General features: G+C 43.4%; 1 protein-coding gene across 7 annotated transcripts in view; it reads left to right on the top strand.

Moving 5' to 3' along the window:
• MBP (myelin basic protein) overlaps window positions 1-12,255 on the top strand; it is a 135,204-nt gene that overhangs the window by 48,895 nt on the left and 74,054 nt on the right. For all 7 annotated transcript variants that reach the window (XM_077352930.1, XM_077352929.1, XM_077352928.1 and 4 more), the window contains exon 3: window positions 3,835-3,928. In XM_077352930.1, the coding sequence (XP_077209045.1) occupies window positions 3,835-3,928 (94 nt within the window). The remainder of the gene's footprint in view (window positions 1-3,834; window positions 3,929-12,255) is intronic.

Genomic DNA, 12,255 nt, shown 5'->3' with positions numbered 1-12,255 from the left:
TGAAGAAATGGTTATTTATTTAGTTTATTTAAAATACTTCCATGCTGAATTTCCACCCAGTTGGCATCTATAAGACAGCAAAAATACTGTTAAAAATTATAAAATTCAATCAATTCTTATTTCAATCAATCAATTCAAAAATTCTTATTTTAATAGGAGATTTGTCAATAACTGTATTGGAGGTATGCCAGACAAAACAAAAAATCTATGGATAAAGTTATAGAGTTTTGGTATCACATCAGAAAAGGCCATTTATTATGTTGCCATCTGTCTAGCTTCAGATGGTGGGGGCAACTGAAGTAAGGCCTCCCAAGAAGACTCCCGCCTCCCCCCTTCACAACTCACTTTCCCATTCATCTGTCTTCCTTTCCCTAATGGCCCAAGCTCCACCTTCCCTCATTCTCCTTTCCCTTTGTATGCTAATCTCAGGAGGCATTATATTTTATCATGTTTACAAGCTTGTTTGGCTGTACTTAGTTACCTTTTTACTTTCTGACAGTGATCCAGAAAGAACATTGATCTGGTGATATAACCATGTACGGTCATGTTGACCTTGCACCCTCAAATGGCCAATGATGAGCCTGGAGGGGGTAGGAAAGGGAGAGGCCCTGGGTGGGTGTGTACACAACCTTGTTCTGCACGATCATGCTATTTCTGGGGTTTCTCAAAGTTCTGTAATATGTGATATTTTGGATTTCTCACCTTTCTGGATAAAGAAAAATTCTATTTAGTTAAGCATACTCTTTCCTCATCAGTTAATTTTGCCTTAACCAACCAGGGAAACCAGGCAGTAAGTATGGCTGATTTTCACCTGTCTAGATTTCCTGAAATACATGTATTATCTCCATTCTACTATACATCTTTGGATGAATTTAGGTGATTTTAAAAAAATGAAAAGTGGGAATTTCGAAAAAGGAACTGGGAAATTTAAAAAAAATCTTTTTATCAGTTCTCATTTTCTAAACTTTATCTTATTGCCTTTAAATGGGGGATTTTAATGATGACCTCTTGCATCATGATGATACATACATATCATTCTGGAAATCGTCATTATCACCCCATGGTAACTGTTATTCCGTACTGTCAGTTTCTTAGTGGAAATCTGGATGAAGTTTATTGTTTTGATCTGTAAAGGAAATCTTCAAGAACTCTGAGCAGATGTTTGTATCTCGCAGCATTTCAAACATTCTTGTCTCTGGAAGTTTATAGCCTCAGGACTATGGTAAGATATGATTCAAATTTCAGAATTGAAGTAAAACCCTCCTGCATTCCTTAAAGCAGCATCTATTTAGGATTTTTTTTCTCCTTGCCCATTCATATTTCAGGCTTTGTCACTTGATAGTCACATCGTCAGAACACAATAAAGAAAGAAATCTGAATGTCATGATTAGTATCTAACACTGAATCAGACTTCTGGGTAGATAGAAAGCTAAAAACAGACAGGTTTCATCCTCACTACCAGCAAGAGTAGGGGACGTTGCTAATGCAGACAACATACAAGAATTCCTCCTTGGGCTGGACATGGGGAGAGGAAGAAATAGGAACTGGAACCACCACCAGCCGGATGAGGGCCAGACAAGTAGAGGGGCAAGAGGGGAAGTTGGATGCGCGGCTCTGGTACTCAACCAAATGCCTGTTGGAAGTGCGCCGTCTTGCAGGCCCTCTGGAACTTTGAGAGCCAAGATGAGAATTTATATATTTACTAGTAAATAAGCCCGCTGCAGGCTGAATGCAGCAGGTGCTAGCGGGGCCAGGGACAGGGCCGGGAGGCGAGGGTGGGGGAGGGGTGGCATGCGAGCAGGTGGGGGCTCATCCGGGGCTCCCCTGTCCCGTGGCGTGGCCTACCTTGGAGGTGGGGGAGGAGGCGATGGCGCAGGCTAGGGGCCAGCAGCGTGGCGTTCGGCATAGGCGCGATGGTGGAAGGCGCCATGTTTGCGAGGCTCCGAGGGCGGGCAGGTGGGCCGTCTTGGCACGGGGCCACGCAACCGCAGTGGCGGTGTGTGCAGGCAGGGCGGTTGGCGTCGCAGGCCAGTCCCGGCTTCACGCCTGCCGGTTGGGCCCTCCGATTGTCAGTCCTGGGGAAGGGGCCTATGGGCACCCTTCGTCATCACGGACAGGGCCTGCCTTGGGGGCCCTTACCGAATTATTTAATCCGCTCTGCCAGGAGCGGGTTAAATATGTGTGTGTGTGTGTGTGTGTGTGTGTGTGTGTGTGTGTGTGTGTGTGTGTGTAAAAAATAGGTTGCAGACACTTCTGATATGCCATGACACCTGACAAACAATACCGTCATCCTTCTTTCATTTATTGGCTTGTATTCGTCTATCTGCAGATTTAGCAAAGCTTTCTCACGGTTACAGCCCACTGAGCCCCAGCAAACATACTTGCTGGAGGACCCTCAGGGACAGCATGAAGTGCAAAATAGGTCTGCAGTCGAAGGAGGAAATAATGGAAATTGCTGCCTCCTTGTATGCCAATAGAACTTCTGTCATAGGAGCTCCGTTGTGGAATACATGCCACTAATATTAACAAAGAAACCAAAATGTCTGTTTAGTTCACAAATTGCCTGCATTCTTTTTTAAATTGTAAAATATGACAGACTTAAGCATTAAATCACTGTAGAGTTCATAACATAGACATAGACAGAGCTGCGACTAATTTAACAAGGTTTGTAAATGAAATTGGACATCATCCCAGAGATACTTTGCAGCTAGAATAAAAATGTGTTAACAAAATTTCAGTGGAAATAAAAGTACCGTAGCATTGATTTCTGCAGACTGTGCATTAATATATACAATAAGAGGGTTATGAATTTCTCTAGCTTGGCTGAGTCTGAAAGGAATATTCTCTCTCTTTACTTTTCATTATATTAAGAGCGAAGGATTGAAGGGCATTTTGGGACACTCAGAATGGGAATCAAACAATAGGATTAGAGCTAGGTTTACCATTCTTTCTAATAGAAAATGCTTTTGTTCCTCATTAGACAAAGAACATAATTTTCTGTTGTACTTCAGTAGAGCATTCTTTCCATGTGTCCCCAGAACAATCTCCCTATTGATGTACATGGGAAGTGTATCAGCATTTGCTTGGGGTTGAGGAGAGTGCATGAGTTTAAGACCACCCCCACAAGTGACTTTTATAACCAACAATCGTTAATTTAACCTGTTTAACAGAACACTAAAGGATGGAGAATGCGGACTAGCATGGCATTGTACAAAAGAGCCATTGGTCAGTGATATGCATCTGAGAACTAGTGTGGTATGGGTTCAAATTGTCGGTCAGCCATAAATCTCAAGACTGCAATCCTGAGAGTAAGGCATGGTAAAACGGGATTTGAAGCAGTTTTCCTTATTTCTTATGCTGCTTCAAGGGGAAAACCAGCTCTTAATATTAGAATCATAGAATCATAGAGTTGAAAGGCGCCATACAGGCCATCTAGTCCAACCCCCTGCTCAAGTACCTTATTGACAAGTACCTTTTGCTTGTGCTTCACCATGTGAAAGGGAGCATAAGTTGAGAGGCTTCACTACTCATTACTTCATCAAAAACTCCTTTTTTCTTGTTGCTTCCTTTTCAGTGTTTTTATATGAGCCAGGACCCTTTGAACTTAGCTTCAGGGCCAGTTTTCAGAGCCAAGCCCACATCTACACAAGGAACAGTATCAACATGTGCACATTTTTTCCTATACTCTGCCTATCTAGGATGGTGAGCCAAAAGGTGATTCCCTGACTTAGATCTCTGTAAAAAATAAGCATTGCCTGTACTAATATATTTGCTAATGAACAAACGCTTCTTGCATATACTTTATTCAGTGATTTGTTCAATGTATCATTTCAGAATTCTGAAGCACAAGTGGAAGAAGCGGAAAATAAAGCAAGTCCCAAAGCAGCTAACTTAACCCAGCAAACTTCAGAAGACAATGAAGTATTTGGTATGTAGCTTATACCATTGTAAAGCATTGAAAATGCATCTTACTAAAATCACTAAATGTGATTTAACGTGTCACTAAAATCACTAAATGTGATTATAAATGCGTAGCATTCATTACATGAAACTTCAGTTCTTCTTGATGCAAATTAAAACCTTTTGGAAATTTCATCTTATGTGAAGTAGGCCAAAGAAATATGGAACTATATTGGAGACCCTTTACTTTGAGGGCCAAGGGTATTTCACATCACAGCTGGTATCCTGTATAAAAGAAATGTGACTGTTACCATTTCACTTCTACTGTCTTCCTCTTGACATTATGCATACAAGTAAAATTTAGCATTCCAGTTTCAGTATGACAGGAATTCCTTTTTTCCATGGGGGATTGGAGTTTGGTATACAAAGATGAAGATTTTTTTTTAAGAGGTCACTTCTTCATCACTTTACTTCTGAGTAATCTACCTCAGAAACATCTTACATGTTGGTGCCTCTTTCTTTGTTTTTCAGATCTCTTGTCCAAACCCAACACTCAATCCAAGCCAATATATGGTTTAATCTCTTATTTTGTAAAATTCCCCATGTAGCTTGCACAATATGAACAATTATAATTATTTCTGCTGTTCATTTTTACAGAAGGCCAATCACAAGGCAAGATTTGGCTTAGAGCATTTGTCTTATTTCTCTAGTGTTCAAGGGGAGCCATTTTGTGCAAGTCTTCTAAAGCAGTGGTCCCCAATCTTTTTATCACCGGGGACCAATCAATGCTTGACAATTTTACTGAGGCCCGGTGGGGGGGTAGTTTACTCCTCTACTCTCAACCACTGCCCTAACACTCTCTGATCGCTATGGTAATGTTCAAAATAAGATACAGACACGCCACAACAATGAACATAAGGAACATTTTATTTTCATGGAAATTTTAACTCATGACAATGACAAATCAATGGGAACCCTGAGCTTGTTTCTCTGCAACGAGATAATCCCATCTGGGAGTGATGGGAGACAATGACACTCGAAGTGTGTTGTAAAGGGCCGGGAGGGGGAGAAGACGTCCTTCGCGGCCCACCTCCAATTAGTCGATGGACCACATGTGTCTTTATATTGTCTTTATGAACAGTAAATCTAGATTTAAAGGTATCTTGTATTTGTCTGTACATTACAGTTATAAAGGATAGCTGGAATATTTCCTCTCAGTGTATATAAATTAAAATAGAGCTATTTTAATATTATATCAAATAATCTAGGTCAGTCTTTTTCAACCTTTTGACCATGGGAGAACCCTTGAAATATTTTTTGAGTCTTTGAAGAACACCAGAAATGGTGACATGCTCCTTCAGATATGTGGCTGAAGAAGTAAGATACAGGAGCAAGCCAATCAATCAGTTGCTGATTTACCATTTCCAGTGTGGAGAAAGAGAACAGTGGAAGTGGGCTGCAGTGATATCTAGTGATATCAGCAGCCATCCAAATGTCTGGGAAAGACTACATAACTCATGGGGAGCTCTTATATAACCCCAGGGTTCCCCAGAACTCCAGTTGTGAATCCCTGATCTAGGCCAAACATTTGCATTCTGTTCTTCTATTTCCTTTTATGGGACTCAACAGCGGAGAGCTATTTAACATGCAATGTCGGTAGTAAGTATGGTGACAAGAAGCTTTGGAGTTCTAGCAGATTCAGAGAAACAGCAAGGTAGATACTATGATGGATATTGGCATCCTTGAGCCCAAAATTTCTCTTTTGATAGAGTTCATTGAACTGGCAAATCATGAAATCAATGTTTGTTTGTCAGTGTTGACTGACTTCCTCTTGGTCTCCAGTGCCATATATGCAAAGCTCTCAGTTCTTCTTAGATCTCACAGTCTATGGGATGATGTAACAGTGAATCTAAATGACCTTTTATATTATGTGCATTTATATTGATGGGCTTCTTCTCCGATAAGAGCTTTTTATTTACAGCCTGGGCAATGACAGTGTACATTACCTGATGGCAGGCATCTCCTTGTTAACAGGCATGCTACAGCAATGCAAACCTAATTCCCATGTGTCTCCAAATGCAATCTAACACGATAATGATCAGTAAAGCCCACAGCAGTATGAAAAGCTCCTCTGTTAGATTGCTGCTTTCCAAGTTACTCTTAAGGCAGCTGCAGATTCCTTAACTAAAGCTGCGGCCAGCATGGCACATTACACTGATCAAATAAGTGGGAAAGGCTTGCAGTTGCAAGGATTCATTTCTGAGGCATACTAGTGCAACATGCTGTTCAACACAGAAAAGCAAATTAGGTTAGGAAAGAACTAGGGAGTCTCGTCATGTTTCTATATTCAAGGTTGTGCATTGACTCTAAAAAATCTCTTCCTAGCAACTAGTAGTAAAATGCATTTGTTTCAATTGTACCTCTCTTCAGCCACAGCAAATAGATTCCAGAGCAAGTTAAATAAATTAATAAGGCTCAGCAAACTGCTCTGGGTCCAATTCCAGACGTTATATTGGTCTGCAAAGCAAATTTTCTATTACACTGCTTGACAGGGACTCCCTAAACTTAATATATAACCGGAGGATAAACAACTAAAGAACAGAAATAAAATGCACTAAAAGATACAATTATGATATTCACATACTGTTTTCTTTAAGGAAGGTACTTGCCAGATCATCTGGATCATATTAGAAAATTGTCTTTAAGCCATCATTCTTAGAAGAAAGTTTTTTGTTTCCTTCTGTAATTAAGAGTGTGCCGTAATAACTTGCATAGATGGGCAGCTAGGCTGGTAAAAATGTAGGTAAGGTAGAATTGCCCTAATTTTTTGATCTGTGGAGTCACCATTGACTTATGATAATACGCGTGTCAACTGTTAGAGGCACAAGGCCAAGCCAGACCCTTTTTCTGGATAATTGACAAAGTTGTTGACCTCTGGATTTGTTGACCAGGCTGGCCAAATATTTTAGAAAAAAGCACCGGGCAGCAGCAACAGAGCCTGCAGATCATGACTGGCTAGTGATTTGAGCTAATTATCTGGTAATAACAGAGGGCAGGGTGGGTTACTTGGGACTGACTTGCCAGAACATCAGGAAAAGCACCAGATAAAGTTCAGGTGCTGCAGCTCTGGCTCAGGAGAGGCAACAGCTGGGTGATGGAGTGGAGTTCAACTATAAGGGTGGGTAGAGTGGAGGTCCATTGCTTGGACTGAACTATTGAGGTTTTAGTTGATTGCAGGATTTTTTGTGCACTATAAATCTGCTGCACATCTGGTTGGAACCTCCTGCAGGTAGGGAGGGAAACCAGAGTAAGTTGTGAGATATGCCGAAGTAGCCAGGGAATCCCTGTAAAATGGGGAGATGGGAGGTATGGTTGTGGCAATACTGCTTGTTTTGGAAAGAGACAGGAATGCTTCTAATCTCTGGTTGCCATCAGAGGGTAGTGAGGAAGAGAGAGCTATGACACTGACTGTTCCAGAGGTCTGCAATCAGGTAGATGGTTTGGTCTCACGCTTTGGAGAGTTCAGCTTTGAACAGCTGCACCATAATGTGGTGCATGAAAGGTAGCACTAATCAGCTAATGATCTTCCCGTAGAAGAAAGTGTACCAGGCAGTGACATGGTGCATCAGCCCATGAAAGACCACAGCCTCCGGAGAACGGTGATAGCCATCATGTTGCATATCCCATTCCCTCGGGACATGGGCATGGTGTACCTGGCATTCTACAACATATGGGTCACTCCCTGGGGTGCAGAAATATTTCTGTGTCCTGGAATTAAACTGTGCCCCTGTCCATGGTTGAAGCAAATGGGAGGCACACAAATGGGGGATGCTAGATCAGGGTGTACCAGTGGAAACAGGAGTAGCAGGGAATTGGGACTCTTGAGATGTGGAAGGGAAAGATGCATCATCTCCACCCTCCAAGTTACTGTCCTTCCAAACAGAGTTTCATGCTGCAACTTAGGCAGCAACAGCAAAAACTTAAGTGGCTGTTAAGGGCTCTATGGATGTGGATGGAGCAGGGGAAATTGGAGCTGAGATCCTCAGTGATGTCCTCTAGGTGTCCTTTGCCGGAGGGGGTGGCTGTGCTCATCACCCACGAATACTTGGCACAGGGGAAAGTGGTGGCTTGATCTTTCTGTGGCCATGACCATGAACCTTTCCATCCCCTCTTGTGAAACCGAACACCTGACCAATCAAATACCCAACCCATCCATGGCTCAGGTGGGTCAGTTGTTAAATATTGAAGCAGGCAGGCAGGGCAACAGGCAGGCACAGATCGATGGTCTCAAGAGGAGGAGCAGGTCAATTTGGGGGAAGATTTGAAACTAGGTGTGGAGAGCTGGGCATTAAAACCACCCAAAGTCACTCCATGAGACTGGAACAAGTCCCTTGAGGCATGCTGGGTGCAGGGAGGCAGGCTGACACATCCAAGAAGAAGCAGGTCATTGGGGGTGGGGGAGTTCAGATGGAGAGCAGGAGTAAAGGGAAATCATCTCAGTAATTCTGGAACAAGTCCCCCAAGGCAGGCTGGGTGCAGGGATGCAGGGTGACAAACACAGATCAACCCCTTCCATGGAGAAGCAGATCAATTTCTGTGTGTGTGAGGGCGGGGGAAGCAGTGTTCAGTAAAGTCAGTGGCAGTCAAATAAAGTCAAACACAAATCATCCAAAACAAAAAGCATCTCCACCCTCCAAGTAACTACCAAGTAACACAAATCATCCAAAACAAAAAGCAGCTCAGTGTATTGGGGAGGATAAAATGGCAGAGAACTAAAGTCAAAGTTTATTGCTGCAGTAATTCAAATCAAAATATAAACAAAATTATAAGAGACCATAGCAGTATGGTCATAAGGTATAGGTTAAGACCTATCCTAAAAGGAAAACTAAAACTTAAAACTATCTTACTTCAAGACATTAAATATTTTTATCTCAGTGGTGAAAAATGTAGCAAGCTGAATTGCCACCTGAGTGCTCTCAACAGCCTCTTTGCTTGATCTGTACCTTTTAAGTAATGGATTGATCGAATTGTCTCAAATATCTGCATAGGCAGAGCAGTGGAACAGTATGTGTTCTCTAGTTTCAATTTGGCCATTACCACAAAAATACTGCTTCAGTAAGAGGGGGATATTCTTATAACAGTCCTCTAATAAATCTGAGGGCATAACTGAACATGTAGCAAGGATGAATGCTCTTCTTTGTTTATTTATTACTAACAAAGGCAGATAAGTGGCAGGGGCCAAAACATACCTAGTTTTAACTGGGGCCAGAATAGTTGGAGTTTTACTGAGGTCCAGTTGATGTTGATTGTCCTTTATTTGCTGCTTAGCTGGTGTTACAGCTTTACCATAAGCTAATTTGGATAAAAGGAGTGTAGAAAAGCCCAGACTTTGGATTTAACTCAACAACAACAACAACCCTTTAATAGCATATAAAAGTACACTATAAGGAGGGAAAGTGCAAAAGGATATACTGCTATACAGAGAAAACAAAGGCAGAGGATTTAACTCTCAATGCCCTCAGCCCAAGGTGATCGAAGTGGCAGAGAACTAAGTTGAACCGCCCCCACTTCCAAAGTAGCTTGGGGAAAAAATGCTCAAGAGTGATCCCTTGTCTTACTGCAACTCAAAGTGGCGAGGTTTAAATAAAATGCACGGAAAGTGAAGGAAAGCCACCAAGGAAGCAGACAGCAAGAAAATCCCACTAAATAAAAATGCTTGCTGTGTAACAGGCTGTTGTCTAGCAGTTTCACACTAGAGTTTCTGGATGGGCTTTGCTATCCAAACCATGCCCAAAAGCTCAGAGATTTCTTTGAAGACCATGAACATTGCCTCCCGACCCCCAGTCCAGCCAGAACTCACCGTGAGTTTTGGCTCAGCATGACCAGTTATGCACAGGCAGGAAAAGCCAGGCCAATGCTTGTCTGACAGTGGGGCTAATCCCCACTTATGCACTTCGGTGCTGGCCTGGCCCCCTCCCATCTCTGGCCTGCTTTAGGGCCTCTGATGACCCACAGCAAGGGAATGCTGATTTTATAGTGTTCCCTTTTTTGCCGCAACCACCATTGGTGCCCAGGCCAGGCCTAGATCCTCCTCATGCTATGGTAGCTGTGAGGGGACTGAAAATGCCCACCTCAGCTCCATGGCACTTAGCAGCACCATGGAGTCAAATGGGTTTTGTTGTTGCTGTTATTTTGCAGGAAGGTGGGATTGCATTCTCAAACAATCCCACCTTCCTGAACCCCCCACCCCATTGTCCCCCACACACACATGGAGAACCTTTCTACCATGGTTGCATTTCCTGGGGTGATGAATTTTAGCACCAGAGCTGCTCCATTGCCAAAACGTCCCCCATGGGGATACAAAAAGTGGTGGACAAGCTCCACTGCTGAAATGTGTCCCCCGTGGGAACATAAAAAAACTACAAAGTGTGCTACTCTGCTGCAAAGCATTGGCAGTGGCCCGGTGCAACCGCTGCTGTGCATAATCAGTCCATGTGACTTGTGCCAAGTTTTATTTTTCATTATATTTGTATATAAGTTCTACCACTGTATAAGTTCTACCACTACCCATGGTAGATAATATTCCTGATCAGAGACCTTGGTTTTGACAGGACTGTTTTTGAATCAGTAATGTGCATCGGGGGTCCTCAACCCCCGGTCTGCGGCCCGGTACCGGGCCGTGAAAGCCATAGTACCGGGCCGCCAGCGGCCGCACCTGCCTCCCCCCCCCCCCCGCAGTGAGAGGGGGGAAAAGAGGCAGGCGCGGCTGCCTGCATGCCAGTGACACAAACGCGCACACGCGGAGCTGCCGCACATGCGTGTTCACGCCCCCTCCTGGCAAAAACGCGCATGTGCGGCAGTTCTGCGCATGTGCGTTATCGCCACTTAGTGGCGAAAACATGCATGCGCGGCAACTGCGCGTGCGTGTTTGTGTGCGGCTGCGGCGGCCAGGCCGCCTGCTCTCTCCCACCCTCAGAGGCGGTCCCCAACTACAAGAAGGTTGGGGACCACTAATGTACATGATATGGGGAAAGCTAATGGCTTGGTTAATATAGTGTCAGATAAAAGACTGTCACAAAAAAGAATTGGGTGAGGTAAAGGAGATTGGTATCTTTAGTATGTAAATGACATTTCTAGAGAACTGAATTTCAGAAGGTCAACATAGTGATATTTAGTGTTCTGCAAAAATTAAAGATATGTATTGTCACATACCCCCTTCAAGGATCGCTGCCTTGTTGTGGCAAGGGGGCTTGCGTAGTTCAGTGAAGCTATGAGCTATGCCGTGCAGGGCCACCCAAGACGGACAGGTCATAGCTGAGAGCTCTGACAAAAGGTGATCCACTGGAGAAGGAAATGGCAAACCACTCCAGTATCTTTGCCATGAAAACTCTATGGACAGTTCCAATAGGCATAACGATATGACGCTGGAAGATGAGCCCCTCAGGTCGGAAGGTGTCCAATATGCTACTGGGGATGAGCAGACGGCTAGTACGAGTAGCGCCAGAATGAATGAAGCGGCTGGGCCAAAGCCGAAAGGACGCTCAGTTGTGGAAGTAACTGGTGGCGAAAAGACAGTCCGATGCTGTAAAGATTTTTATTCCATAGGAACCTGGAACGTCAGATCCATGAATCAAGGCAAGCTGGACGTGGTTAAACAAGAAATGAGAAGACTGAACATCGACATTTTAGGAATCAGTGAACTAAAATGGACAGGAATGGGTGAATTTAATTCAGATGACCATCAGGTATACTACTGTGGACAAGAATCTCGCAGAAGAAATGGAGTAGCATTCATAATCAATAAGAGAGTAGGAAAAGCAGTCTTGGGATACAATCCCCAAAATGACAGAATGATCTCAATTCGAATCCAAGGCAAACCATTCAACATCACAGTGATCCAGGTCTACGCCCCAACCACTGCTGCTGAAGAGGATGAAGTTGATCAGTTCTATGAAGCCCTACAACACCTTCTAGAAGCAACGCCCAAAAATGATGTGCTTATCATCATGGGGGATTGGAATGCTAAAGTAGGAAGCCAAAAGATAACCGGGATAACAGGCAAGTTTGGCCTTGGAGTACAAAATGAAGCAGGGCACAGGCTGGTAGAATTTTGTCAAGAGAATACAATGGTCATAGCAAACACTCTTTTCCAGCAACCCAAGAGACGACTCTACACATGGACATCACCAGACGGTCAACACAGAAATCAGATTGACTATGTGCTCTGCAGCCAAAGATGGAAAAGTTCTATCCAGTCAATAAAAACAAGACCAGGAGCTGATTGTGGTTCAGATTATGAGCTTCTTGTTGCAAAATTTAGGCTTAAATTGAAGAAAGTAGGGAAAAGCACTAGGC

The sequence above is a fragment of the Paroedura picta genome, chromosome 9 (assembly GCF_049243985.1).
Source record: "Paroedura picta isolate Pp20150507F chromosome 9, Ppicta_v3.0, whole genome shotgun sequence".
Classification (NCBI taxonomy): domain Eukaryota; kingdom Metazoa; phylum Chordata; class Lepidosauria; order Squamata; family Gekkonidae; genus Paroedura; species Paroedura picta.
Note: the sequence above shows the minus strand (reverse complement) of the source record. Positions and strands in the feature narration are given on the sequence as shown.